Source organism: Salvelinus alpinus, chromosome 21 (assembly GCF_045679555.1).
Source record: "Salvelinus alpinus chromosome 21, SLU_Salpinus.1, whole genome shotgun sequence".
In the NCBI taxonomy this organism is placed as follows: Eukaryota; Metazoa; Chordata; class Actinopteri; order Salmoniformes; family Salmonidae; genus Salvelinus; species Salvelinus alpinus.
The window spans coordinates 26,387,414-26,413,237 of record NC_092106.1 but is presented as its reverse complement, the minus strand read 5'-3'; the positions used below and the strand labels follow the sequence as shown (position 1 = coordinate 26,413,237).

At 43.4% G+C, this 25,824-nt stretch overlaps 1 protein-coding gene across 1 annotated transcript; it reads right to left on the bottom strand.

Moving 5' to 3' along the window:
* Positions 1 to 2,463: 2,463 nt before the first annotated feature.
* On the bottom strand, positions 2,464 to 18,099 carry LOC139548138 (somatolactin). Its single transcript, XM_071357554.1, has 5 exons — positions 18,068 to 18,099; positions 17,402 to 17,592; positions 13,099 to 13,212; positions 4,481 to 4,660; positions 2,464 to 4,297 (listed from the first exon to the last, which is right to left on the bottom strand). The coding sequence occupies exons 1-5, from the start codon at positions 18,081 to 18,083 to the stop codon at positions 4,097 to 4,099; spliced, it is 702 nt and encodes a 233-aa protein (XP_071213655.1). The 5' UTR covers positions 18,084 to 18,099; the 3' UTR covers positions 2,464 to 4,096.
* Positions 18,100 to 25,824: the final 7,725 nt, after the last annotated feature.

The following is a 25,824-nucleotide window of genomic DNA, read 5'->3' as shown; positions in this document are numbered from 1 at the left end:
TCACTCACGTCCTTAACAGAGGATAATTATAGACTTTCAACATGTTTCACTGACTTCACTCTGTTCTAAGCCGTCCCCCCGATCTCCTCTTTCTTACTAGCAGCTTTCCTGGGTGAAACTCTAGCCTGCTATTACAACCTGACGGACTCAGCTTGACATCTACCAACACATTGGAATTATTAGGAGGGGCTTGACCCTCTGAACTCCTGACCTCCTGACCTCACCTCCCCTAACACGTACATGCAGCCTCCCTGAGACGCCCCCAGGGAAGAAATGGGGTTGGGGGGGGGCGGTTTGGACCTTTTCACCACCCGCACACGCACACACACACACACGCACACACAGTGTTGTCTGACAGCTCTGCACGCTGCAGCTCCAGTGGTCCTGGGATCTTGGAGGGAAGATAAGAAGCCCTCTGTCATTCTTTCATGGCCTGAGTCACATTCCCTCTGGTCTGTGGTGGCGTGATAGAAATGGCTTTGTCACGAAGAGCTGCAGTTCGGCTGTCAGAACATGAGGTGCAATTGAACGCACCCTCCCCCCTTCCTGCTCCTCCCTGCTCACTTTTTCTACACCCATAGACACACAAACACATCAGATGACAAGTTATTGCCACTGCTTTTCAGACCAGATGTATCATTAAGGCATGCAAAAAGAAAAAACTTGAGGAATCTTGGGAGGGTTGGAGACTGTTTGGGGCTCTCCAAGCTGTCGGTCTGAGAAGTACATGAAAGCAGTGCACTGTGTGGGAGCCAACAGAGGCTCAAGGACTTCATACTGAGGATTCATTCCATATCAAGCCAGCTCCAGCTCTAGCGCCAAACTTCATATTCCATCTACCTGCCTTCCAGCAATCCATGTTCTCCCTTGATCCCTGTCTCTGCCTCTCTCACACACAGATCCCCCCTCGTCCCCCTCTCCCTTTCTTTCTCTCCCTGTCTCTCTGTATCTCTCTCTCTCTCTCTCTCTCTCTGTCGCTCTCTCTGTCTCTCTGTTTCTGTCTTTCTCTCTCTGTCTCTCCCTGTCTCTCTGTGTCGCTCTCTCTCTCTCTCTCTCTCGCACACTCTCTGCTCTGCTCCACTCTTGCATCCCAGCAGTCTGGATTTCCTTACCTCGGGGTATAATAGTTAGACTGTGAAATCATCCAGGCCCCCATCCTCCCCCATTCACTTATAGCAGATTTGTAATATTTATGGCTGCAAAGCCTGGGGAGGGGGTGGGGGCGAGGGGCTGGTCTGCTGGTCCCTTGGTGTTGTCAGTGGACGGGGGGGCTGAGTGGTGGTGCTTAGGGCAGGCAACCTGAGGCCTAGGCCCCCATGCTGAAGTGATTAGGGCACAGGAAGATGAACCTGACGTTGCTGGCAAAACCTTTGCCACGTTGACACTTGATTCGCCGTGGCTACTGCTGGCTGATTTACATCTTGTGATGAAGGGAGCTGGGGTCGAATTGACGTGGAGGAGCTATAGATGAGAAGACACTCGTAGAGGATTGTATTACTGTCAGGAAACCCAGACGAGGAACAACTGTCTATGTTAGCCACTTCCTTTATTGTGTTCACCTTGCTAGTGTGAAATTGGTGTAAACAGGAACAAACAATATGGACCGGCAATTTTAGGCGCATTCTCCAGAGAGCAGGACTAATAGAACTTCTACTTCTTTATTTTGGCAATCCATCGCTCACAACCAGAGCCACTGCTGCAGTCCGGAGTTTACCTTTGAGGGATAAAGTTATTTCCTCATAAGCATGCTCAAACCCTGGTCAAGTCTCCTCTACATGAGCCTCTCTGAGAACTTGAAGCTGTTTGACAAATTCCATCTGACTCTAAAATATACAGTATATATATTGTATGTATATGCAGAGAGAGGGGCCATACTAGCTCCCATTAATATGATTTCATGTGGCAATGTATCTTACTTTCCTTCCTTCCTGAAACAGTAGGCTAAATGATGTCTGCGTCAAATGTGTGTCAAATGTTCAAAAGCACGTGTCCAGCTCTATAACACATCAGCATTCCACTGCTACATTTACATTTTGCACTCAATAGGAGGCATCTTAAGTTACACGTAGGCCTAGATCAAAGGGTGTATTTTAGTGGACTGAGAAAACTGCAATCTTCTCAGATGAAAAGGTCTTGAAGACAGAGTACTGCTGCCACCTGGTGCAATGGGGTGGGAAGAAGAGGGCAATCATGTAGTCCAGCGGTCCCCAAACCTTTTCACTTGGGCCCACCAGTCCATCATTGGGGAACATGCCCCTCCTCCCCAGTTTTAAAGCTCATTTCCTGCAATTCTACACATTTTGCCATGTCTTATGTGTGTTCATGTGATATCTGATTGACTCAAACATTACAACAATATCAAGAACAAAAAATGAGGGGAAAAAGGAACAGTCAGGCTCTCCTGCCAACCCCTCAGTTTGGGAACCACTGATGTAGTCCAAAAGAGTCATATCAATATCAATATCAAATTTGCAACATAAACTATTGTTTTTATTGATAATCACAAACGTACTGTGCCTTTTCTACTATTTTGGTAACAAAATAGTAACATGGCAAGAAATACACATAATTATTATCTACAGATCATTTTACAACTGAGACATTTCCAAGGAACACATTTTTCATTAGAAAAGGGAACATTTTGACATATTGCCTAGTTACTGTAAGGGAAGCTTTGAGCTCTTACAGCAGAAAAGGTGAGTAATTTTCCTGAAACCAGATATACGTTAGTATTAGGACGAGCGATGATGGGTTATAATGCAGGGGGGTTGGGCAGTGTACCCCTTTCCACCCTTGCAATGTGTCCCTTAATAACAGACCATCAGTGTTGCCATAGGGATACAAAAACTCTAGAAGATGTGTTTAAAATGGTGGCTTGGGGTTGCATACAGGAGCTTTTAGTCCAAGTTTGTAATTAGTCTGTCCTGTCTGTCAGGCTGTTTTTTTCTTTCTTCCATTTCATCGCCCTTCCCAAGATACTTCCTTTAGCTTCGCTGTCATAGCTAAGAAGGTTAATTGAACCATATCTTTTGAACCATATCTTTGACCAAATGCATTCTCACAAAGCCAATATTTCAGATCAGAGAAAATTCCCTTCTTTCAACTCTTCAGTTACTGATGGTTATGTCCTTTCATTTGTTTATGGCACATGGATACCTCTACTCTTTGCTAAGCATTGCTATAGGACCAGTGGAACAGTTTCATGCTAACCCTCCAGCAATGTTCCATTTAAAATAACAAAGACACATTGGTTGTCCATTTCCCTATTTTGGTCTTGCCAGTTACAAGCATCATCAAGGTATTTTGCAATCTAAAAATAGTCCTTATTTAACACCTCATTCTGACCTCTGTGTAAATTTGAGATAAACACTATCTGGTATGGGCATAATTAAAAATAATGCTACTTCATATCCTGTCCAACAAACCATTTTCATTTTTTTACTCTCCTGTCCAATTCCTCTTTCAATACTATTATTTTTAATCTCTTCTCTACCTGTCAGAATATCTCTAGAACTTCTCTCTGCAGCGTTCTGCTCTTCCTTTGACTCCCGTCTCCTACCGAGTGTGTTTCATTTCACTAATGCAGAGGTGAAGCCAGCTCAACTAGAAGAACAGAATCTCTCCGAATACACAAGGGGCAACAGAAATAATAAAAACAATGCAGAACCAGGGAGGAATACAAACTCCAGTTAAGAACAAAGAAAATTGAAATCAATGGGAAAATATGCAAAAAATATCTCTTTTTTTGACATAGCAAGATGCAAATCATCCTTTGGGATCGCCCTGCAACGCCTAGCCAAGTAAAACAAATAGAGGAAAATATAAAATGCAGCTTTTCTAAAAAAGTGGCAAACCATTAAACTTACGAAAATTTTTGGAAACAGTCAGTTGCTGACATACTGTATTGAACCAGGCACGAGGTAAGACACCCTAAGGCAGTGGTCATATCAGTCGACCTCACTATGTGTTTAAGGCAAATAAGGGGGCACCAGAAGCAGGGAGGATTTAAAAAAAAAAGTTAGCCTCATTATGGGGGGTAGTGTCTTGTTTATTCCATATAATAGTAGGGTTTGAATAGGGTGGGAATAGTTGTTCTCTAGTGAAGAAAACAGCTGTATTTGTCAGTCTGGCGACACTTGAGGAGCTTGAGGAAGGTCTCCATCTTGTGGGCGTCCTTCTTGAAGCAACTGAGCAGAGTGTAGTCCCTCAGAACTGACTCCAGCACCTCAGGCTGCAGGTCGTACGGAGCCACACCCTGCTCGTAGTAGGAGGTGGTCAGCATATCATCGTCCAGCATCTATAGTACAGAGCAAGGACAGAACCGAGTAGACAGGGGGATGGGGAGAGAGAGAGAGAAAGAGAGAGAGGTGAAGTCTAGGAAATGAGGCATAGATTGAAGAGAAAGAGATGTGTGAAAATGCATTGGGCTAAAGGAAAAAATGCCTAAAAGCTACAAGTATTAGAGTAACTGCTGAAGTACCTTCCTGATGAGGACCACCACTCCTTGCTCCAAACTAAGGAGTTTTTCTGACACCCATTTGGTCTTTTTGAGTAGAGTGTCGGGGGCGTCATCATAGCGATCCAAGGTGGTTTGCAGGTACACCAATGGCTCAATCCAGGACTGGACCAGAATTAGGACAGAGTGGAGGAGCCACTTGTCCTGCACAACACAGTTTATGTTAAGGAGCACAGTTTGAGTATTGTGACTATTGTGCACTGAACAGTTCCGTATATTTGAAAGGATTGATTTGAATTTGTGCTATTGTGCAGTTTTAGTATAGTCATGTAACTGGATTCAGCTAAAACAATTACATATTAAGCTAAAAATAATGACCCTAAAATCACAGAGGGAATAGCTTCAACAGTAAAGTCACCGATATATCTGAAATAAACATTACAGTGTTAAAAGTACAAGGAAAGGGGTTTTCTGTACTCAATTATCATCTCCCTGCTCCAAACTAACAGCGTTGCACTTGTCACTTGTACGTTGTAGAGGAATAATTATAGAGATGCATGTTTGAGCCAAATCTTCCTAACCTGGACCTTTATATATGTGCTGCTGCGTAGTTTCCAACTCACAGCCTTAGCTGACCTTAAAGCTAAAGAGTTTGGCCCTGGCTGGATGACAGTTAAAAGTGGTCTGTGGTCCATAAGTATCAGGATGGGACGCACAAAACGTCCCATCCTGAAGCTTTTAAATGTCCTAATGCTGCTCTCTTGTCACGTTACGCTGCTTGTTGGTAAGCGAACGCTCCAGCTATCTGTCTCTCCTTAACTTGTTGAACAGTGTTTTGGCTCACTGGCCCGCAATTTACTGCTTGTTTCTACAGCACCAACTTGTGTTTCTCATCTCCCGCTTGTATAGTGTACGTGCAGACAGAATCCATACAGTGAGCAAGTCCTCCATTTTCTCTCTGGTGTGTGACTCAGCTGTGTGTTGCTTGTGTGTTTGCAATTTCACAGGCTGTGCTTGTTTCGGGAGGCGGTGTGCAAGCTAGTAACTTAAACAACACTTTTTGTACATTTTTTTCAAGAAGAGAGACACGGAAGCCTAGCTAGCCTGTAATTTCAAAAATAGGTGGCTAACGAATGGTTTCAACGCTGAAGGAGCTTTATTCCGGGGCAATATGGACCATCCAGACTTTCAATGTAGCAACTGTTTGCTCACAGAGGACCACAGAGGCAAAGTGGCTACTCTTAGCAAACAAGTAGCAAACTTACACAAGCTACTGGGGAACCCACGTCTGCCTACTTTCTCTTTCTCTTCTACTCAAGTAGCTGGAGGTCACTCTGACCTGTTGGGAGTGTCGCCACCGTGTCATCTCTCCAGAACCGACTGTCCGGTAGTCCGCAAGACAGAATGGAGTTAATAGGATGTTTCTGGATGACTTAGTGGATGTTCCTATTCTTGACCTTGCCAACCAGCCATGGAGGCACGTCACTCGCCGTGGAATTCGAAAGCAGCAGCCTTTGGCAATAGGGGCTTCCTTGGCAGTGGGAAGCCCGGACCGGACACAAACTTCATCCTTGGGAGCTTCCGCTTCAAGATCTGATCCAGAGGTACCTGTGCCTTCGTCCCCTGTTCTGACTCCCTCTCCCGTGGCTTCTATGGTAAATGGGGCTTCATTGGTTATGGAAGGCTTGAACCGGGTGCCAAAATTTGCGAGCGTGCGAGATTCCACCTCTCACAAGTCCTCGACTGGTTTCCTGAATCACACGAAGCGCAGGAATGGGCGGATTTCTTCTTCCATCTTGCCAGCTGTTTCCTTAGGTTGCTCTATGGTAAGAAACATCTCGGTTTCTGGAGCAAAAAACAGGATTTGAAGAATTAATTGGGTCTACGCTGGACACCCCACCCACCCAAAAAAATGTGCAGGCTTATAACACTTCACTAAGGGCAACATGACTACTGCAGCTCCTTGGGTGTAACTTTTGTAGACAACTTTGACAACTTTTGGAAGCAGAAGCTGCTCTATAAGGGGGATTCTGTCCCCAAAATGTGCTGCAACATGCAACAATTTTTACTGAGTTACAGTTCAGATAAGGAAATCAGTGAACGTAAATAAATAAATTAGGCCTTAATATATGGATTTCAAATGACTGAGGAATACAGATATGAAAATGTTGGTCACAAAATATATTTTAATTTAACCTTTATTTAACTAGGCAAGTCAGTTAAGAACAAATTATTTTTTACAATGACTGCCTACCTTTAAAAATATACCTTAAAAAAAGGTAGGGGAATGGATCAGAAAACCAGTCAGTATCTGGTGTGACGAACATTCAGCGAGACACATCTCCTTTGCATAGAGTTGATGAGGCTGTTGATTGTGGCCTGTGGAATGTTGTCACACTCCTCTTCAATGGCTGTGCGATGTTGCTGAATATTGGCGGGAACTGGAACACGACATGGGACCGTACATTATCATGCTGAAACATGAGGTGATGGTGGCGGATGAATGGCACGACAATGGGCCTCAGGATCTAGTCACAGTATCTCTGTGCATTGAAATTGCCATTGATAAAATGCAATTGTGTTCGTTATCCGTAGCTTATGCCTGTCCACACCCAAACCCCACCGCCACCATGGGGCACTCTGTTAACAATGTTGACATCAGCAAACCGCTCGCCAACACGACGCCATACACGCAGTTGTGAGGCCAGTTGGACTTTCTGCCAAATTCTCAAAAAATTACATTGGAGGTGGCTTCTGGTAGAGAAATTAACGTTCAATTCTCTTGCAACAGCTCTGGTGGACATTCCTGCAGTCAGCATGCCAATTGCACACTCCCTCAAAACTTAAGACATCTTTGGCATTGTGCTGTGTGATTTTATTTTTGAGTGGCCTTTGATTGTCCCCAGCCCAAGGCTCACCTGTGTAATGATCACGCTGTTAAATCAGCTTCTTGATATGCCACACTTGTCAGGTGGATGGATTATCTTGGCAAAGGATAAATGCTCACTAACAGGGATGTAAACAAATTTGTGCAGAACATTTGAGTTAAATAAGCTTTTTGTGCAAATGGAACATTTGTGGGATCTTTTATTTTAGCTCATGAAACATGGGACCAACACTTTACATGATGCGTTCAAATTTCTGTTCAGTATATTTATTGCTGCGGTTTACCGCCTCCCAGTCGCTTCAGCGGAGTCTGTTGGTATTTTTTCGGATAATTTAAAACCCTTTCTGGTATCTGAACTGGTTGTATTAGGACATCTAAATCTTGATTGGCTTACGCATCTCAGATCAGTTAAAGAATATCTGTCTTGAGTTCAACTTGACTCGGCTGATAACGAAACCCACTCGGACTAAAGTAAAAAGAACCTTTCCAACTCCTCATTGATTGAGCTTATCCTGACTAACCGTCCCCATAAGTATTCGGTTAGTGGTGTTTTTGCAAATAATATCAGCCACCACTGCCCTAGGCTTGCATTAGAGTAACCAAATTGAAACCTTCTGACCCTCTAATAATTGTGAAGATAATTTTTTTTTAAATCACACCCAATTGCAAGCTTTTTTCTACTAGCTGCATACCAGACCCTGTTTTGGCACTTTCATTTTTTCTCATCCAATTTTACCTCTCTGGCTGATAAACATGGTCCTTTCAAGAAAACCAAACTAATCCATGGTACTCTCCTGTACTCTCAGACCTCCTCTTGATAAGAAATCAAGCCTGGGCCAAGGCTAATCAAAATGTCTCGTTAGCTGATTGGCAGCTATTTAGGAATTGAGAAATAGGTGCACTGCCTCGGGATAAACAGGCCAAATCAAAAATCTTCCTTAGCGCTGTGGCACACTCTGTTATTGATCCCTCTAAATTATGCAAAATGGTTAATTCACTGTAATTCCTCTACTTCCCTGACTAAGCAAGTAGTTTTATACGATTTTTGATGATTTCTAGCTGGTTTCCTATTTGAAAGAAATGGTGGTCACACTGGACTTTGCCAGTCAGTTGACTGTTCTTCCCACATACAGCCTCCAGTTGCCTCGTTGAACAATCAGTCAACCTCAGGTGACATGGGAAATGGTAGTCTGGGATTTTCTGTTTGGCAACTCAGAAGTTCTTGCTGCCTTATTATCTATTGACACCAATAAGTCATTAGGGGCTGACAATTTGGACCCGTCTTTGCTTAAATATGCAGCGCCTGTCATTTCAGGCTCAGTAACATATTTTATTTAACTTAGGTGTTAGGAAATATTCCAAAAGTGTTGAAAGCAGCTTGTGTGCTACCACTCCATAAGGGTGGGGATAGTAGTGATCTCGATAATTATCCACCCATTTCCAGGCTCCCTTGTCTTGCAAAAATATTTGACTCATTGATCAACAAACAGCTACGTTATTATCTATCTGTAAATTGTATTTTTAATGTTAGTCAACCTGGATCTGGAAAATTTCAAGAACTATCAAGCGCTATGATGAAACTGGCTCTCATGAGGACATCCACAGGAAAGGAAGAACCAGCGTTACTTCTGCTGCAGAGGATAAGTTCATTAGCGTTACCAGCCCAAATAAATGCTTCACAGAGTTCAAGTAAAAGAATACATCTCAACATCAACTGTTCAGAGGAGTCTGCGTGAATCAGGTCTTCATGGTCGAATTGCTGCAAAGAAACCACTACTAAAGGACACCAATAATAAGAAGAGACTTTTTATGGGCCAAGAAACACGAGCAATGGACATTAGACTGGTGGAAATCTGTCCTTTGGTCTGATGAGTCAAAATTTGAGATTTTGCTTCCAACCGCTGTGTCTTTGTGATGATCTCTGCATGTATGGTTCCCACCGTGAAGCACGGAGAATGAGCCATGACGGTTTGGGGGTGCTTTGCTGGTGACACTGTCAGTGATGTATTTAGAATTAAAGGCACACTTAACCAGCATGGCTACCACAGCATTATGCAGTGATATGGGTTTTCACTTAGTGGGACTATCATTTGCTTTCCAACAGGACAATGACCCAAAACACCTCCAGGCAGTATAAGGGCTATTTGACCAAGAAGGAGAGTGATGGAGTGCTGCACTTGTCACACCCTGATCTTCCCCATTATCCCCAGTGCACATATACCTGTGTTCTCTGTTTGTCTGTTGTCAGTTTGTCTTGTCTCGTCAAGTCTAACAGCGTGTTTTTTTTCGTGCTCCTGTTTTTCCTAGGCTCTGTTTTCTAGCCCTTCAGGTTCCAACCTTTTCTGCCTTCCCTGAGACTGAGCCCACCTGCCTGACAAATCAGCCTGCCCTGACCTCGAGCCTGCCTGACGCCCTGTACCTTTTGGACTCTGACCTGGTTAATGAACTTCTGTCTGTCCTCGACCTGCCCATTGCCTGCCCCTTGTATTTTAATAAATATCAGAGGCTCAAACCATCTGCATCCTGTGTTTACATCTGGGTCTCGTCCTGTGTCGTTATAGCATCACATGACCTGGCCTCCACAATCACCCGACCTCAAGCCAATTGAGACGGTTTGGGATGAGTTGGACTGCAGAGTGAAGGAAAAGCAGCCAACAGGCGCTCAGCATATGTGGGAACTCCTTCAAGACTGTTTGAAAAGCATTCCAGGTGAAGCTGGTTGAGAGAATGCCAAGAGTGTGCAAAGCTGTCATCAAGGCAAAGGGTGGCTACTTTGAAGAATCTCAAAGAAAAATATATTGTGATATATTCACTTTTTTGGTTACTAAATGATTCCATATGTGTTATTTCATAGTGTTGATGTCTTCACTATTATTCTACATAAAGACAAGGCAAAACTGTTAAGTTTTTTTTGCAAATGTATTAAAAACAAAAAACAGAAATACCTTATTTAAGGTATCCAGACCCTTTGCAATGAGACTTGAAATTTAGCTCAGGTGCGTCCTGTTTCCATATTAAGATATTTCTACAACTTGATTGGCGTCCACCTTTGGTAAATTTAATTGATTGGACATGATTTGGAAAGACACACACCTGTATATATAATGTCCCACAGTTGACAGTACATGTCAGAGCAAAAACCAAGCCTTGAGGTAAAAGGAATTGTCCGTAAAGCTCAGAGACAGGATTGTGTTAAGGCACAGATCTGGAGAAGGGTTCCAAAAAATGTCTGCAGCATTGAAGGTCCCCAAGAACACAGTGGCCTCCATCATTCTTAAATGGAAGATGTTTAGAACCACCAAGACTCTTCCTAGATCTGGCCGCCCGGCCAAACTGAGCAATCGGGGGAGAAGGACTTGGTCAGGGAGGTGACCAAGAACCCGATGGTCACTCTGACAGAGTTCCAGAGTTCCTCTGCGGAGATGGGAGAACCTTCCAGGACAACAACCATCTCTGCAGCACTCCACCAATCAGGCCTTTATGGTAGAGTGGCCAGACGGAAGCCACTTCTCAGTAACAGACACATGACAGCCCACTTGGAGTATGCCAAACGGCACCTAAAGGAGTCTCAGACCATGAGAAATAAGATTCTCTGATCTGATGACACCAAGATTGAACTCTTTGGCCTGAATGCCAAGTGTCACGTTTTGAGGAAACCTGGGACCGCTCATCACCTGGCCAATACCATCCCTATAGTGAAACATGGTGGTGGCAGCATCATGCTGTGGGATTTGTCAGCGGCAGAGACTGGGAGACTAGTCAGGATTGAGGGAAAGATGAACGAAGCAAAATACAGAGTGATCCTTGATGAAACCTGCTCCAGAGACTGGGGCGAAGGTTCACCTTCCAACAGGACAACATCCCTAATAATACGGCCAAGACAACGCAGGAGTGGCTTTGGGACAACACATTTTTTTTTATGTCCTTGAGTGGCTCAGCCAGAACCCGATTGAATATCTCTGGAGAGACCTGAAAATAGCTGTGCAGCGACTCTCCCCATCCAACCTGACAGAGCTTGAGAGGATCGGTAGAGAAGAATGGAAGAAACTCCCCAAGTACAGGTGTGCCAAGCTTGTAGCGTCATACCGAAGAAGACTTGAGGCTGTAATCGCTGCCAAAGGTGCTTCAACAAAGTACTGAGTAAAGGGTCTGAATACTTATTTAATGTAATATTTCAGTTTATTTTATTTTCATACATTTCACTTGTTTTTGCTTTGTCATTATGGGGTATTGTGTGTAGATTGATGAGGGGAACAAAACGACTTAATCAATTTTAGAATAAGGCTGTAACGTAACAAAATGTGGAAGAAATGATGGGGCCTGATTACTTTCCGAATGCACTGTATTCATTTGTATGCAGACGATACAGCATTGTATTTCATTGCTCCTTCGGTTGGCCAAGTTTTTCCACATTTGAAGTCTGATTTTTAAGCACTGCAGAGGTCACTATTGAATCTAAAGTTAGTGCTAAATGCAACCAACAAAATACATGCTTTTTTTCTAGGTCCCATAACCCAGATTTACATGAATGTGTAATGACTAGTTTGAACGGTACACAATATGAGCAATTTCCTTTGTACAAGTATCTTGTTATCTGGCTTTATGACAAACTTTTTAAAAACTCATTTTAAAACATGTGACTGAGCTGGTGAAAAAGTTGAAGTTCAAAGAACAAAGCATCTATGACTTTTGTTAATAGGAATTAAATTGTCCTGGCCATTTTTATGTCTATTTTAGATTATAGGGATATCATCTCTGTATATGCATGCAGCAGCATCTACACTTAGATGTTGTTTTCCATTGTGTCCTTAAGTTGATTACTGATGATGGTTATACAACTCACCTTTGTGTTTTGTTTCAAAAAGTGGGTTGGGCCTCTTTGTATGTAAGGAGGGAGCAGCATTTTCTTGTGTTCATCTACAAATCACGCCTGCATAAACTTCTTATGTGTCTGTCATCATTAATTACATTTAGACTTACAAGTGACCAAATCCAGTCTTTATGTGGAACAACTTACAGAGCCCTCTGAAATGAAATGTTCTGGCCCACCTTGTTGAGTTCAGAGAAATGATCGGAGACCTCTATGTTGATAAATGTGTCTGTTTTCTTAATATGTTTTGTAATTTTGTAAATTGTATGTGCTTGATGTATTTAAGCACGGCTCATCTGTAAAAGAGATCCTAGTGTCAGTATGAATGCCCTGTCAAAATAAAGGTAAAAAAAAAAGAAAATATATATATATACATAAATAATAATACAAAATAATAATAATAATAATAATGGTGGTAGCAAGGGACATTTTCAAGACTTCTCAAGAATAATAAGGCCTAACTTATGTTTAATCGGCCAAAACAACACACCACAGAAGATAGCACTACAGAGACAGAAGACTCACTCATACGTTAAGTGAACATAACTATAAAGCGACACATTGTTTCTATGCACCGCCAATGCTGTTTTGTGATTAGGGGATACACACAGGTAGGTGTGTGTGTGTGTATGTGTATGTGTGTGTGTGTGTGTGTGTGTGTGTGTGTGTGTGTGTGTGTGTGTGTGTGTGTGTGTGTGTGTGTGTGTGTGTGTGTGTGTGTGTGTGTGTGTGGAGTTCCACAATCATACATACAACATAGAAGGAAGACATCTCAATCGGCTGAAATGAAGACAAAAACCCAAACAAACACAAAGAGAGAGCGAGAGCGAGAGCGAGAGAGAGAGAGAGAGAAAACAGTAGAGCATCCAGCTCCCATCTGCTTACCGAGATCTGCTGGATTTCGCTTTTGGAGCCTGGGATAGGGAAGGCCTTGGTGGCGCACGTGTATCCTGCCTGGTTCCTCTGGGAGCGCATAGGGAAAGGGACAAACATCTCCTCCTATGTATCAAACAGACAGGGAACAAGGAACAACATGGAAGATAAACACAGACTCATGCTCCGCTAACCCCAGCCAATAGAGACGAGCCGTCTGTCAACTGAGCTACAAGCAGAGCGGCTGGTGTTTTGTTCTTCAACGTATTCTCATCTGTTGGCCTCATGCAGTGTCTTTCCAATAACGAGAAGATACATGATGTTTCCATTACAAAGCCAATGCTGGTTCTGTACTCTCAGTATGGAAGGGAATCGTATGGGCTTTCCTGCTACTGAAAACCACAATATGAATGCACAGCACAGTATATCATTATAAGCATGGTCTTGATTCTGTACCTTCCATAAATCATTACTTGTCTGAGGAGAGTTGGGAAACTACTTTGAAGCTATAAAGTGCTGGTTATATTGGTGGAGCATATAGCAAAAGGATTGGTAGGGTATATGCAGTATTTCCATAGGACTTCCCCAAAACACAGGGCACATACACTACCGTTCAAAAGTTTGGGGTCACTTAGAAATGTCCATGTTTTTGAAAGGAAAGCACATTTTTTGTCCATTAAAATAACATCAAATTGATAAGAAATACAGTGTAGACATTGTTAATGTTGTAAATGACTATTGTAGCTGGAAACGGCAGATTTTTTATGGAATATCTAGTATATAGGCATACTGAGGGCCATTATCAGCAAACATCACTCCTGTGTTCCAATGGCAAGTTGTGTTAACTAATCCAAGTTTATCATTTTAAAAGGCTAATTGATCATTAGAAAACCCTTTTGCAATTACAGTGGGGCAAAAAAGTATTTAGTCAGCCACCAATTGTGCAAGTTCTCCCACTTAAAAAGATGAGAGAGGCCTGTAATTTTCATCATAGGTACACTTCAACTATGACAGACAAAATGAGACAAAAAAATCCAGAAAATCACATTGTAGGATTTTTTATGAATTTATTTGCAAATTATGGTGGAAAATAAGTATTTGGTCACCTACAAACAAGCAAGATTTCTGGCTCTCACAGACCTGTAACTTCTTCTTTAAGAGGCTCCTCTGTCCTCCACTCGTTACCTGTATTAATGGCACCTGTTTGAACTTGTTATCAGTATAAAAGACACCTGTCCACAACCTCAAACAGTCACACTCCAAACTCCACTATGGCCAAGACCAAACAGCTGTCAAAGGACACCAGAAACAAAATTGTAGACCTGCACCAGGCTGGGAAGACTGAATCTGCAATAGGTAAGCAGCTTGGTTTGAAGAAATCAACTGTGGGAGCAATTATTAGGAAATGGAAGACATACAAGACCACTGATAATCTCCCTCGATCTGGGGCTCCACGCAAGATCTCACCCCGTGGGGTCAAAATGATCACAAGAACGGTGAGCAAAAATCCCAGAACCACACGGGGGGACCTAGTGAATGACCTGCAGAGAGCTGGGACCAAAGTAACAAAGCCTACCATCAGTAACACACTACGCCGCCAGGGACTCAAATCCTGCAGTGCCAGACGTGTCCCCCTGCTTAAGCCAGTACATGTCCAGGCCCGTCTGAAGTTTGCTATAGAGCATTTGGATGATTCAGAAGAAGATTGGGAGAATGTCATATTGTCAGATGAAACCAAAATATAACTTTTTGGTAAAAACTCAACTCGTCGTGTTTGGAGGACAAAGAATGCTGAGTTGCATCCAAAGAACACCATACCTACTGTGAAGCATGGGGGTGGAAACATCATGCTTTGGGGCTGTTTTTCTGCAAAGGGACCAGGACGACTGATCCGTGTAAAGGAAAGAATGAATGGGGCCATCTATCGTGAGATTTTGAGTGAAAACCTCCTTCCATCAGCAAGGGCATTGAAGATGAAACGTGGCTGGGTCTTTCAGCATGACAATGATCCCAAACACACCGCCCGGGCAACGAAGGAGTGGCTTCGTAAGAAGCATTTCAAGGTCCTGGAGTGGCCTAGCCAGTCTCCAGATCTCAACCCCATAGAAAATCTTTGGAGGGAGTTGAAAGTCCATGTTGCCCAGCAACAGCCCCAAAACATCACTGCTCTAGAGGAGATCTGCATGGAGGAATGGGCCAAAATACCAGCAACAGTGTGTGAAAACCTTGTGAAGACTTACAGAAAACGTTTGACCTCTGTCATTGCCAACAAAGGGTATATAACAAAGTATTGAGATAAACTTTTGTTATTGACCAAATACTTATTTTCCACCATAATTTGCAAATAAATTCATTAAAAATCCTACAATGTGATTTTCTGGATTTGTTTTTCTAATTTTGTCTGTCATAGTTGAAGTGTACCTATGATGAAAATTACAGGCCTCTCTCATCTTTTTAAGTGGGAGAACTTGCACAATTGGTGGCTGACTAAATACTTTTTTGCCCCACTGTATGTTAGCAAAGCTGAAAAATGTTGTGCTTATTAAAGAAGCAATAAAGCTGGCCTTCTTTAGACTAGTTGAGTATCTGGAGCATCAGCATTTCTGGGTTCGATTACAGGCTCAAAATGGCCAGAAACAAAGAACTTTCTTCTGAAACTTGTCAGTCTATTCTTGTTCTGAGAAATGAAGGCTATTCCATGCGAGAAATTGCCAAGAAACTGAAGATCTCGTACAACGCTGTGTACTACTTCCTTCTCAAAACAGCGCAAACTGGCTCTAATCAGAATAGAACGAGTGGGAGGCCCCGGTGCACAACTAAGCAAGAGGACACACACATTAGAGTGTCTAGTTTGAGAAACAGATGCCTTACAAGTCCTCAACTGGCAGCTTCATTAAATAGTACCCACAAAACACCAGTCTCAACGACAACAGTGAAGAGGCAACTCCGAGATGCTGGCCTTCTAGGCAGAGTTGCGAAGAAAAAGTCATATCTCAGACTGGCGAATAAAAAGAAACGATTAAGATGGGGAAAATAATATACATAAATAATAATAATAATAATAATAATGGTGGTAGCAAGGGACATTTTCAAGACTTCTCAAGAATAATAAGGCCTAACTTATGTTTAATCGGCCAAAACAATACACCACAGAAGATAGCACTACAGAGACAGAAGACTCACTCATACGTTAAGTGAACATAACTATAAAGCGACACATTGTTTCTATGCACCGCCAATGCTGTTTTGTGATTTGGGGATACACACACAGGCAGATGTGTGTGTGTGTGTGTGTGTATGTGTATGTGTATGTGTATGTGTATGTGTGTGTGTGTGTGTGTGTGTGTGTGTGTGTGTGTGTGTGTGTGTGTGTGTGTGTGTGTGTGGAGTTCCACAATCATACACACAATCATGGAAGGAAGACATGTCAATTGGCAGAAAGGCCAGCATCCCGGAGTCGCCTCTTCACTGTTGACATTGAGACTGTAGTTTTGCGGGTACTATTTAATGAAGCTGCCAGTTGAGGACTTGTAAGGCATCTGTTTCTCAAACTAGGCACTCTAATGTACTTGTCCTCTTGCTCAGTTGTGCACCGGAGCCTCCCACTCCTCTTTCTATTGTGGTTAGAGCCAGTTTGCGCTGTCCTTTGAAGGGAGTAGTACACAGCGTTGTATGAGATCTTCAGTGTCTTGGCAATTTCTCGCATGGAATAGCCTTCCTTTCTCAGAACAAGAATAGACTGACAAGTTTCAGAAGAAAGTTCTTTGTTTCTGGCCATTTTGTGCCTGTAATCGAACCCACAAAAGCTAATGTTCCAGATACTCAAATAGTCTAAAGAAAGCCAGTTTTATTGCTTCTTTAATCAGCTCAACCATTTTCAGCTGTGCTAACATAATTGCAAAAGGGTTTTCTAATGATTAATTTGCCTTTTAAAATGATAAACGTGGATTAGCTAGCACAACGTGCCATTGGATCACAGGATTGATGGATGCTGAAAATGGGCCTCTGTACGCCTATTTAGATATTCCTTTAAAAATCAGCCGTTTCCAGCAACAATAGTCATTTACAACATTAACAATGTCTACACTGTATTTCTGATCAATTTTATGTTATTTTAATAGACAAAAAAATAGATTTTCTTTCAAAAACATGGACATTTCTAAGTGACCACAAACTTTTGAACGGTATTTTATACTGTGAAACACTAAGCTCTCCAGCTGCACACAGATATGAATGAACACATTTCTTCAGTGGGTACTCTTAGAGGAGGTACGTTGGAAATGTCGGAAGTACGTAGGAGTTGTGTGGTACTCACAAACAGAGTGCAGGACTCCTCAGAGACACGGTAGATGAGCTCGGCATGTTGGATGACCCGGTCCAGTAGTTTCTCCTTGGAGATGGAGGCACAAAGTATGATGCTGCCCTGCTCGTCCTTACACTCCAGAGGGACACCCAAGGACACCAGACAGGGCCAGAGTAGCACTGCCCACACAACACTCTGCATGACTGAGTAGAGACACACACACACACACACACACACACACACACACACACACACACACACACACACATACACACACACACACACACACACACACACACACACACACACACAAGGAGTACCCAGAACCAATATAGCTATACAATTAGCCAGCAATGTCTATAGTTATTTTCTCTAATTGCACTACCAACAATAGACCTACAGATAGCAAAGGATGCATCCAATATCGTTCCAGTAACTTTATTGTACTTCCGGCGCCGACAGAGATGGCCGCCTCGCTTTGCGTTCCTAGGAAACTATGCAGTATTTTGTTTTATATTACTGCACGGTCGGAACTAGAAGCACAAGCATTTCGCTACACTCGCATTAACATCTGCTAACCATGTGTATGTGACAAATAAAATTTGATTTGATTTGATTAAATTGATCATAAAATGATTGATCATATCGTACATTCTCTCTGAAGGGGGTATAAAGTACCTTGCATCATGTTCATTCTGTCAGGACAGTGGTCTTCCTACTAGCATCTTGTACGGTACCAATGACCTTTATATGGATTCAACAGGCCATAAATGAGGCAAAAGGATGAAGGGGTCTTACGTAGGTTTTTGGTAAGGGGATATGTTATTACCCGTCCAACATACTCTGATCACTATGGATTGTATTCAGATGAGAGAGGACCTTACCAGTTTTAGAGACTTTGCCTGGTGTATTTGTTCACTGTTGACCGTTGTTAAGAGATTCCTTCAAAATTCTCCTATATACCTGAGGATACATCATAATACATCAATTTACTGTGTACTAGATACTGTGGTAAAGGAGATGGTGTCTGAAAACTCTAAACCTGGAAATATTTTTTTTCTATTCTGGTGAAGAAACCCTGGTGAGAACCAGTCAGTCTCCCCCAGCAGCCAGGGCTGCCCATCTGACAGTAATAACTCTCTGTTTGGTTGTCATAGGCAGCACACATTTAGAGCGTGGATAATTCTTCATAAAACTAATCCCCTTTGAAATAAAGCCAGGGTAGGTGGGCGTAGTACTTCATTAAATCCGGCATATTGCAATTTTGTCTCTGATTACCGAGTGTCCTACATATTACGGTCCCCCAAACCCACACCATTAAATGTGTTAATCCAATCTGAGAATTATAAGTGATGTGTCCTGTCCGTCGATTGGAAAATGAAAGCCCCTTAGTTGGCATCATAAACATTTCAGTGGAACCAATTTCTCTGATCTTAGAAAGAGTGAGAGAGAAAGAGGCTGTAAACATTTTGGGATTTTTAAGAGAATTTGTTTTATGAAATTAACTGCTTCACCAAAAAATGACAGGGTACAAAAAATAAAGCTATTCAAAATGTAGACCAAAATTGTGTTATTAATATAATTTCTTTATGAATTACTAGGGCTGTCAAATGATTAAAAATAATGTCTGAATTTGCCTCAAATTAAGCTGTAATTTAAGATTTTTTTTACAAAAACATTACAGGAATATAGTTGTCTCGATGTTCTCTGAAATAACGGTGAGACAAATTTGGTAAATTGAGAAAGCACACTTTCTGTTACCTCAGTGTCAACTTGTTTTTACATTGCATTATTGTTTTTAGCTATATAGATTATGTATTTGGGATGTTGGCAGTGTATTTTGAATGCGTTCTGCTTTAAAAACAATAATTGTTAATTTGTTTTTTAGAGGCTTAATATCTATAGAAAATCATTTTCAACTTCATGATCAGCTTGTAGCCTTCCATTTGAAGTACTATGCATGTATAGTGCCTTCAGAAAGTACAGTATTCACACCCCTTGACTTTATTTTTATTGTTTGTGTGAGAAAGTGGGATTAAAATGGATTTAAATGTCATTTTTGTCAGCGATCTACACAAGATTCTCTGTAATGTCGATGTAACGGGTCTCGCTCTCCTCATCCTCGGAAGAGGTGAGGAGAGAAGGATCTTCAGACCAAAACGCAGGCTCAGGGAAATAAGCCATCTTTATTATAAATTACGATGGCACACGAAACGAAACAAACACTTTCCAAACTACAAAATAAGAAAACGACGTTGACGCAACCTGAACATAAACTTACATAACTAAACATAAACTTACGTACAGGAAACGGACGACATCGAAACGAAACAAACAAACGCTACAGTCCCATGTGGTACGAACATACATACAGACATAGGAGACAATCACCCACAACGAACACTGTGACAACGCCTACCTAAATATGACTCTTAATTAGAGGAACGCCAAACACCTGCCTCTAATTAAGAGCCATACCAGGCAACCCAAAACCAACACAGAAACAGAAAACATAGAATGCCCACCCAACCTCACGTCCTGACCAACTAACACACAAAAACTAACATAAATAGGTCAGGAACGTGACAGTACCCCCCCCACAAGGTGCGAACTCCGGACGCACCAGCACAAAATCTAGGGGAGGGTCTGGGTGGGCATCTAACCACGGTGGTGGTTCAGGCTCGGGGCGCGGTTCCCACCCCACCATAATCCATCCTAACTTCCTCCCTCCAAGAATGTCCACCCTCTTTTGACCCCCACAAAATTCCCTTAACAACATATCTAATAGGGACAACCCCGGGACAGAGAGATAAATCAAGAAAGAGGGATAGATAAGAATATAGAGATAGATGAAGATAGAGAGGGAGATTAGGATAGAGGGGCAACTCCGGACTGAAAGGCAGCTCCGGACAGAGAGACAGCTCTGGACTGATGGGCAGTTCTGGGTATCCAGCCTTTTCAGGCTGAAGGGCAGCTCATGGCTGACTGACGAATCTCGATGCTCATGGCTGGCTGACGGCTCTCGACGCTCATGGCAGGCTGACGGCTCTCGACGCTCATGGCAGGCTGACGGCTCTCGACGCTCATGGCAGGCTGACGGCTCTCGACGCTCATGGCAGGCTGACGGCTCTCGACGCTCATGGCAGGCTGACGGCTCTCGACGCTCATGGCTCTCTGACGGCTCTGGCTGCTCATGGCTCTCTGACGGCTCTGGCTGCTCATGGCTCTCTGACGGCTCTGGCTGCTCATGGCTCTCTGACGGCTCTGGCTGCTCATGGCTCTCTGACGGCTCTGGCAGATCCTGTCTGATTGGCGGCTCTGGCAGATCCTGTCTGGTTGGCGGCTCTGGCAGATCCTGTCTGGTTGGCGGCTCTGGCAGATCCTGTCTGGTTGGCGGCTCTGGCAGATCCTGTCTGGTTGGCGGCTCTGGCAGATCCTGTCTGGTTGGCGGCTCTGGCAGATCCTGTCTAGTTGGCGGCTCTGGCAGATCCTGTCTGGCGGGCGGCTCTAGCGGCTCCTGTCTGGCTGACGGCTCTAGCGGCTCCTGTCTGGCGGATGGCTCTGTAGGCTCATGGCAGACGGGCGGCTTTGCAGGCTCATGGCAGACGGGCGGCTTTGCAGGCTCCTGGCAGACGGATGGCTCAGATGGCGCTGGGGAGACGGATGGCTCAGATGGCGCTGGGGAGACGGATGGCTCAGATGGCGCTGGGGAGACGGATGGCTCAGATGGCGCTGGGGAGACGGATGGCTCAGATGGCGCTGGGGAGACGGATGGCTCAGATGGCGCTGGTGAGACGGATGGCTCTGGCCGGATACGGCGCACTGTAGACCTGGTGCGTGGTGCCGGAACTGGAGGCACCGTGCTAATGATAAGCACCTTCCTACTAGTGCGGGGAGCAGGAACAGGGCACACTGTATTCTCAAAGCCTACTCTACCCCTGATGCGTGGTACCGGCACTGGTGACGCCGGGCTGAGGACAAGCACATCAGGATTAGTAGGGGGAGAATATACAGTGTGTACAGGGCTCTGGAGACGCACTGGTAGCTTAGTGCGTGGGGCCGGAACTGGAGGCACCGGGCTAGATACACGCACTACAGGGAGAGTGCGTGGAGGAGGAACAGGGCTCAGGATACGCACTGGTAGCCTAGTGCGTAGTGTAGACACTGTAGGTACTAGGCTGGGGCGGGGAGGTGGTGCCGGAAATACCGGACCGTGGAGGCGTACTGGCACTCTTGAGCATTGAGCTTGCCCAACCTTACCTGGTTGAATACTCCCGGTTGCCCGACCAGTGCGGGGAGGTGGAATAACCCGCACCGGGCTATGTAGGCGAACCGGGGAAACCATGCGTAAGGCAGGTGCCATGTATGCCGGCCCGAGGAGACGCACTGGAGACCAGACGCGTTGAGCCGGCCTCATGACACCTGGCTCAATACTCAATCTAGCCCTACCAGTGCGGGGAGGTGGAATAACCCGCACTGGGCTATGCACTCGTACAGGAGACACCGTGCGCTCTACTGCGTAACACGGCGCCTGCCCGTACTCCCGCTCTCCACGGTAAGCCTGGGAAGTGGGCGCAGGTCTCCTACCTGCCCTTGGCCCACTATCTCCTAGCCCCCCCCCAAGAAATTTTTGGGAATTACTCACGGGCTTTTTTGGCTTCCGTGCCAGACGCGTTCCCTCATAGCTCCGGTTCCTCTCCCCGGTAGCCTCTGCTCTCCTCCGTGCCTCCAGCTCAGCTTTGGGACGGCGATTTTCTCCTGCCTTAGCCCAGGGACCTTCTCCATTCATTATTTGCTCCCATGTCCAGAAATCCTTTCTATCCTGTCCCTTACTCTGTTTAGTTTCCCTTTGCCGCTTGGTCTTAGCTTGGTGGGTGATTCTGTAACGGGTCTCGCTCTCCTCATCCTCGGAAGAGGTGAGGAGAGAAGGATCTTCAGACCAAAACGCAGGCTCAGGGAAATAAGCCATCTTTATTATAAATTACGATGGCACACGAAACGAAACAAACACTTTCCAAACTACAAAATAAGAAAACGACGTTGACGCAACCTGAACATAAACTTACATAACTAAACATAAACTTACGTACAGGAAACGGACGACATCGAAACGAAACAAACAAACGCTACAGTCCCATGTGGTACGAACATACATACAGACATAGGAGACAATCACCCACAACGAACACTGTGACAACGCCTACCTAAATATGACTCTTAATTAGAGGAACGCCAAACACCTGCCTCTAATTAAGAGCCATACCAGGCAACCCAAAACCAACACAGAAACAGAAAACATAGAATGCCCACCCAACCTCACGTCCTGACCAACTAACACACAAAAACTAACATAAATAGGTCAGGAACGTGACAGTCGAAGTGGGTAAATCTCTAAGAGCTTTCCACACCTGGATTGTGCAACATTTGCCCACTATTATTTTCAAAATGATTCAAGCTCTTTCAATTTGGTTGTTGATCATTGTTAGACAACAATTTTCAAGTCTTTTCCATAGACTTTCAAGCAGATTTAAGTCAAAACTGTAACACGGCCACTTAGGAACTTATACTGTCTTCTCGTTATGCAACCCCAGTGTAGATTTGGCCTTGTGTTTCAGGTTTGTCCTGCTAAAGGTGTCCTGCTAAAGGTGAATGAATCTCCAAGTGTCTGGTAGAAAGCAGACTGAACCAGTTTACAGTATTGGATTGAACCTAAACACACACTTTGCATTAAAGACAAAAAGTTAACTGCTTTGCCACAGTTTTTTGCAATATTACTTTAGTGCCTTGTAGCAAACAGGATGCATGTTTTGGAATATTTGTATTCTGTACAGGCTTTGTTCTTTTCACTGTCAATTACAGTGGCTTGTGAAAGTATTCACCTCCTTGGCATTTTTCCTATTTTGTTGCCTTACAACCTGGAATTAAAATAGATTTTTGGGGGTTTTGTATCATTTGATTTACACAACATGCCTACCACTTTGAAGATGCAAAATATTTTTTATTGTGAAACAAACAAAAAATAAGACAAAAAACAGAAAACTTGAGCGTGCATAACTATTCACCTCCCCAAAGTCAATACATTGTAGAGCCACGTTTTGCAGCAATTACAGGTGCAAGTCTCTTGGGGTATGTCTCTATAAGCTTGACACATCTAGCCACTGGGATTTTTGCCTATTCTTCAAGGAAAATCTGCTCCAGCTCTTTCAAGTTGGATTGGTTCCTGCTGGTGTACAGCAATCTTTAAGTTATACCACAGATTCTCAATTGGATTGAGGTCTGTGCTTTGACTAGGCCATTCCAAAACATTGAAATGTTTCCTCTTAAACCACTCAAGTGTTGCTTTATCAGTATGATTAGGGTCATTGTCCTACTGGAAGGTGAACCTACGTCCCAGTCTCAAATCTCTGGAAGACTGAAACAGGTTTCCCTCAAGAATTTCCCTGTATTTAGCGCCATCCATCATTCCTTCAATTCTGACTAGTTTCCTAGTCCCTGCCGATGAAAAACATCCCCACAGCATGATGCTGCCACCACCATGCTTCACTGTGGGGATGGTATTCTCGGGGTGATGAGAGGTGTTGTGCCAGACATAGCATTTTCCTTAATGGACAAAAAGCTAAATTTTTGTCTCATCTGACCAGAGTACCTCCTTCCATATGTTTAGGGAATCTCCCACATGCCTGTTGGCGAACACCAAACGTGTTTGCTTATTTTTGTCTTTATGCAATGGCTTTTTTTCTGGCCACTCTTCCGTAAAGCCCAGCTCTGTTTAGGGTATGACTTAAAGTGGTCCTATGGACAGATACTCAAATCTCCACTGTGGAGCTTTGCAGCTCCTTCAGGGTTATCTTTGGTCTCTTTGTTGCCTCTCTGATTAATGCCCTCCTTGCCTGGTCCGTGAGTTTTGGTGGGCAGCTCTCTCTTGGCAGGTTTGTTGTGGTGCCATATTCTTTCAACTTTTTAATAATGGATTTAATGGTGCTCCGTGGGATGTTCAAAGTTTCGGATATTTTTTTATAACTCAACCCTGATCTGTACTTCTCCGCAACTTTGTCCCTGACCTGTTTGGAGAGCTCCTTGGTCTTCATGGTGTCGTTTGCTTGGTGGTGCCCCTTGCTTAGTGGTGTTGCAGACTCTGGGGCCTTTCAGAACAGGTGTATATATACTGAGATCATGTGACACTTAGATTGCACACAGACAGACTTTATTTAACTAATTATTTGTCTTCTGAAGGTAATTGGTTGCACCAGATCTTATTTAGGGGCTTCATAGCAAAAGGGGTGAATACGTATGCATGCACGCACCACTTTTCAGTTAAAAAAAAATGTTTTTGTTGAGATAAGCAATTTTTTACATTTCACTTCACAAATTTGGACTATTTTGTGTATGTCCATTACATGAAACCCAAATACAAATCCATTTAAATTATAGGTTGTAATGCAACAAAATAGGAAAAACACCCAGGGGGATGAATAGTTTTGCAAGGCAATGTAGGTTAGTATTGTGGAGTAACTACAATGTTGTTGATCCATCCTTAGTTTTCTCCTATCACAGCCATTAAACTCTGTAACCCAATTTCTCCCGAGTGGCGCAGCGTTCTAAGGCACTGCATCTCAGTGCTAGAAGTGTCATTACAAGTCCTGGTTCAATTCCAGGCTATATCACATCTGGCTGTGAATGGGAGTCCCATATGGTGGTGCACAATTGGCCCAGCATCACCTGGGTTAGGGTTTGGCTGGTGTAGGTCATCATCGTAAGTAAGAATGTGTTCGTAACTGGCTTGCCTAGTTAAATAAAGGTGAAAAAAACATGAAAAATAACATTGAACTCTCTGAGCTGTTTCCTTCCTCTCTGGCAACTGAGTTAGGAAGGATGCCTGTATCTTTGTAGTGACTTGGTTTATTGATACACCATCCAAAGTGTAATTAATAACTTCACAATGCTCAAAGGGATATTCAATATCTGTTCATTTTTTGATCTACCAGTAGGTGCCCTTCTTTCCGTGGCATTGGAAAACCTCAGTGGTGTTTGTGGTTGAATCAGTGTTTGAAATTCACTGTTCGACTGAGGTGCAGAGATGAGGTAGTCATAAAAAATCTTGTTAAACACTATTACTGCACAAAGAGTGCAAGCAACTTATTATGTGCCTTGTTAAGCACATTTTTACTCCTGAACGTATTTAGTCTTGCCATAACAAAGGGATTGAATACTTATTGACAAAATTTTGAAAAACATAATTCCACTTTGACATTATGGGGTATTGTGTGTAGGCCAGTGAAAAAAATACATCTACATACATCTAATGCATTTTGAATTCAGGCTGTAAAAAAACTAAATGTAGAAAAAGTCTAGGGGTGTGAATACTTTCTAAAGGCATTGTATATTGTACATCTACAGTATAGCAGCTTAACTTTCCCCCCAAAGTACCATGAATC